At 39.2% G+C, this 4,492-nt stretch overlaps 1 protein-coding gene across 1 annotated transcript in view; it reads right to left on the reverse strand.

The window, feature by feature from the left end:
• LOC107679932 (neuronal membrane glycoprotein M6-b-like) overlaps positions 1–3,764 on the reverse strand; it is a 21,265-nt gene extending 17,501 nt beyond the window's left edge. The window contains exon 1 of the mRNA XM_016475658.1: positions 3,397–3,764. Coding sequence (XP_016331144.1) covers positions 3,397–3,445 — 49 coding nt within the window. The 5' untranslated portion in view covers positions 3,446–3,764. The remainder of the gene's footprint in view (positions 1–3,396) is intronic.
• Between the last annotated feature and the right edge of the window lie 728 nt (positions 3,765–4,492).

Below are 4,492 nucleotides of genomic sequence, written 5' to 3' on the forward strand. Positions count from 1 at the left end.
GAGGAGAAAAGGAGGAAGAGGAGAAGGGAAGAGGAGGACTAGAAGGAGGAGAACAAGAGAAGGAAGAGGAGGTGGTGGAGGAGAAGTAAAGGAGGAAGAGGAGAGGAAAGAAGAGGAGGAGAAAAAGAGAAAGATGAGGAGAAAAGGAGGAAGAGGAGAAGGGAAGAGGAGGACTAGAAGGAGGAGAACAAGAGAAGGAAGAGGAGGTGGTGGAGGAGAAGTAAAGGAGGAAGAGGAGAAGAAAGAAGAGGAGGAGGAAAAATAAAAAGATGAGGAGAAAAGGAGGAAGAGGAGAAGGGAAGAGGAGGAGTAGAAGGAGAACAAGAGAAGGAAGAGGAGGTGGTGGAGGAGAAGTAAAGGAGGAAGAGGAGAGGAAAGAAGAGGAGGAGAAAAATAAAAAGATGAGGAGAAAAGGAGGAAGAGGAGAAGGGAAGAGGAGGAGTAGAAGGAGAACAAGAGAAGGAAGAGGAGGTGGTGGAGGAGAAGTAAAGGAGGAAGAGGAGAGGAAAGAAGAGGAGGAGAAAAATAAAAAGATGAGGAGAAAAGGAGGAAGAGGAGAAGGGAAGAGGAGGAGTAGAAGGAGAACAAGAGAAGGAAGAGGAGGTGGTGGAGGAGAAGTAAAGGAGGAAGAGAAGAAGGGAAGAGGAGAACTAGAAGGAGGAGAACAAGAGGAGAAAAAAGAAGAGGAGGAGAAAGATAAGGAAGAGGAATAGAACAAAGAGGAGGAGAAACGGAGGATAAAGATGAGGAGAAGAGGAGAAGAAAGGGAAGAGGAGGACTAGAAGGAGGAAAACATGAGGATAAAGAGGAGGTGGTGGAGGAGAAGAAATAAAGGAAGAGGAGAAAAAGATGAGAAGAAAGGTAGAGAAAGGTTAGGCAAAAAGGAGGAAGAGGAGAAGCAAGAGAAGAGGAGGACAGGGAGGAGGAGGAGAAGAAGGAAAGAAGGAAGAGTAGAAAAAAGAGGAGGAGAAAGGGAGGAAGATGTACAGAGGAGGGGAAGAGGAGGAAAAAGAGCGATAAAGAATAATGAGAAAAATAAGTGGAGAAGAAAAATAAGTGGGGGGACGAAAAAGAGGAGAAGAGGGAGATGTGGGGACAGGAGGAAGAGGAAGAAAATTAGACAGATTAAGGAAAAGGAGGAAGAGGAGAAGAAAAGGGAGAAAAGAAGGAAAAGGAGAAAAAAGAAAATTAGGAGACAAGGAGGAAGAAAATGAGTAGAGCAGGGGAAGAGAAGGAAAAGGGGGATAAAGTGAAGGAGGAGAAAAAGAAGAGAAAAAATTAGAAAGAGGAGAAAAAAATACGAGTGGGAGAAAAAAAGAGGAGAAGAGGAGGAAGAGGAGGAAAAAAGAGGAGGAGAGTAGGAGGAGGGAGAGGAAGAGAAAAAGGAGGAGGAGGATGAAGAAGAGGAGGAGAAAAAGAAAAGGAAGAGAAATGGAGGAAGAGGCAGTGAATGAAGAGAAAGGAGGGAGGAAGAGGAGGAGAAAAGCGGAAGATGAAAATGAGGATAAAAGATGAGATAGAAAAAAGAAAAGGAGGAGAAATCGAGGCGGAGGAAGAGAGGAGGAGGAGAAAAGGGGGAGGAAGAGGAGGAGAAAAAGAATGAAAGGAGGAGAAGCTAAAAAGAACAGCAAGAAACAAGAAAAAAGAAGAGAAGAAAGATCAGAAAAAGGAAATAGAGAGGGGAGAAGGACATGGAGAATGAGTAGAAGAAAGAGAAGGAGATGCAGAAGAATATGGAGGAGGAGCGATGGCAGAAACTATGAGTGAGCAGCTGTCTCATCACTGCATGTCAAAGTCCAACGCTTCTGCTGGCTCCAGAGCCGCTCCGCACAAAGAGCCCAGAGCCTCGGCCACACGAGCACAAGGTCAGGACCCTTCTACAGCGGGACGACAGCCACTAACAGCACGTCCTAGTGACACATAACGCTCAGAAACCAGTTCAGCCTCTGCCAACGACTGACTGCGAGACAGAAACAGATGCATTCTGGGCATGAAATGTGTTCATGCCATGGAAAAAGTTGTAGTAAGTAGAAGAATGAGAAAGTCACAGCAACAGTATCCAAAGCTCTGCCAGACACCGCATCTCTAACAAGAAAGATCGTTATAGGATATGAAAGTGTACAATAGAGATTAAAAAATGGTGAACCTAACAGAGGACGTCTACAATAGACCGGGTGTCAGTCCACAACTCAATACTTTATAAGCAGAATAAAGAGTTCTGTTAGTTTACAAACATCTTTGAAGACTTGGACTTGCAATTCTAACAATGCCTGAGAACACGATATGGTTTAGCATGATTATCAAATGGAAATGACCGCGTTGTAATTCTATAAAAATGTAATCGTATGCGCTGTGATCTTTTCATGTTTTGCAGTAAATGCTGCTCCACACAAACTCCATCTCTGAAAGCGCTGAGTTTGAGTCGCTTACAACGTGCATTTGAAAAAGCAACATGCACGAAACACCTTCAAAAGATGGTAATGAGAAGCATTTAGAAATCTGTTGTCAACAAAAGAGAAGCATTTCAAAAGATACGTTTGCATGCAGTTTTCAGCTCTGTGGGTTAATATTTGAACACAAAGATAAATATTTTAAATATAAATATTAGTATTGTAAATGTAATATTGTTAATATAAATTATTGTTATGAAATACTTTACAGATCAATAGTATTATGGGAATATTTATTTACTGATTTAATTTGTATAAATGTATTAAATAATACGAGGACTAATACTAATACTAATAATAATAATAATAATAACAAAAATTGTAATTAGACATGTTTCTACAGTTTGTAATCAGAAAATGTTTATAAATCTGTTGTCAACAAAAGAGAAGTTTCTCTGAGGACTTCAGCCAAAATAAAAGCTCTAAACATTTGAAAGCAAAAAAACATTAAAGACTAAGAGAGTTAAGAGAGTTGAAAGAAAAACAACAACCAAAAGTAAGTATTATTATATTATTATATAAATTAAATTTGTATAAATAAATGTATAATTTTATTAATTAATAATAAATAAAAAATAAATAATAATAATAAATACATTTGTTTCCACAATTTGTTCCTCCTGTTGTTTTTATTAAAAAAAAAAATGGCATTTACAGTTTAATGGCTGGTAAAAGATAATTATGCCTGAATTTTCTCAAGTCACCATCCATTGGCAGGTGTGGCATAATGTTAGTTTTAGGCCCTGCTTGGACCACTGACAGGCCAATGCATTAAATACCAGAAGAACAAAAAGACTTTTTGACATCAAACTACACCAGAGTTTAACACATAATACACAAATTAAAAATCTAAACCTTCAGTTTATAACCAGCTATAATTGAAACTCATGTGATGCGATGAAACGCAGTATTGACTGTCCTAATAATGCAGCTCCTGTAACGGTACCTCTTTTATCCCGCCGTTCATCGCCAGTGTCGTCATATTGAGTTTCCATGGCTGTTTCGTAGAAATCCAGAAACAAACCTCCCTCCTTGAAACTTCTCTGGTGTTCTGACCGTTTCTCTCGCTCTCTTGCCTCTCTCAAATCTCTCTCTTCTTCACATCGCTGTCTTACCCTGAACCCACACAGAAACTAGAGATGTTTTCCAGTCACGTCTGCACAAAATCACGGACGCATTCCCAGACCGGCACAATGCCAGTGGAGGAGGTGGAGGAGGAGACCCACACAATCCCATGCATATATTAACATACTCAAAAAAACACCGGCCACAAAGTAGCCTTCCATCTGCTGCCTGACCCATGAGAACCCAAGACATCCAAAGAAAAGGGGAAGATTCCCTCTGGACAATGAAAGATGCAGAGAAGAACGGAAAGTGGGAGCAGATGGAGGTAGAAATGAGAGAAAGATAAGTAAAGAAAGAACTAAATAACTACAACTTTAAAGCAGATTTTGATGCTGCATTCAAGTCCTCCTTGTGTAAATCGTAATTACGTGATGTGTATTCAAGTCATTTTGGACGTGTTGGACAATTCTTTTTTACCTGCTGATAAAGACACTTAGCTAGCCAGTGCTATAGTGCAACAAAATCTGAAGCAAAGGAAGAGCATCAAGCATGTAATTTATGCTTTATCTGTATTATATTTATTCTTGTGCTACCGTACAGAATGATGGGAAATGCAGGTTGGTTGTGCAAAACTGTGAAAATTAGCATTATGATTTATTAATTAACTGGAGGGTTTGTGAGTTGGTGAAAAGCTAATTATCAATTAAATTAAAAATAAATGTACAATTGAAATAAATAAATAATGATACAATAAACTCAAGCTATAGAAGCCTGTTTCTGCCATAGCATTAAAAAAAAAGGTAACAAACTTTTCATCTCACAATTCTGACTTTTTCACAATTTTGAGGAAAACAACATCAGAACTGTGAGATTTATTCTCGGAATTGCAAAACTGCAAATCTTCCCGCAATTCTGAGAATAAAAGCCGAAAAGAAAAAAACTCAGAAATCAGAGAAAAACCATCAGAACTGCGAGAC

Source organism: Sinocyclocheilus anshuiensis, unplaced genomic scaffold (genome assembly GCF_001515605.1).
Source record: "Sinocyclocheilus anshuiensis isolate Anshui unplaced genomic scaffold, SAMN03320099.WGS_v1.1 scaffold244, whole genome shotgun sequence".
NCBI classification, from domain to species: Eukaryota; Metazoa; Chordata; class Actinopteri; order Cypriniformes; family Cyprinidae; genus Sinocyclocheilus; species Sinocyclocheilus anshuiensis.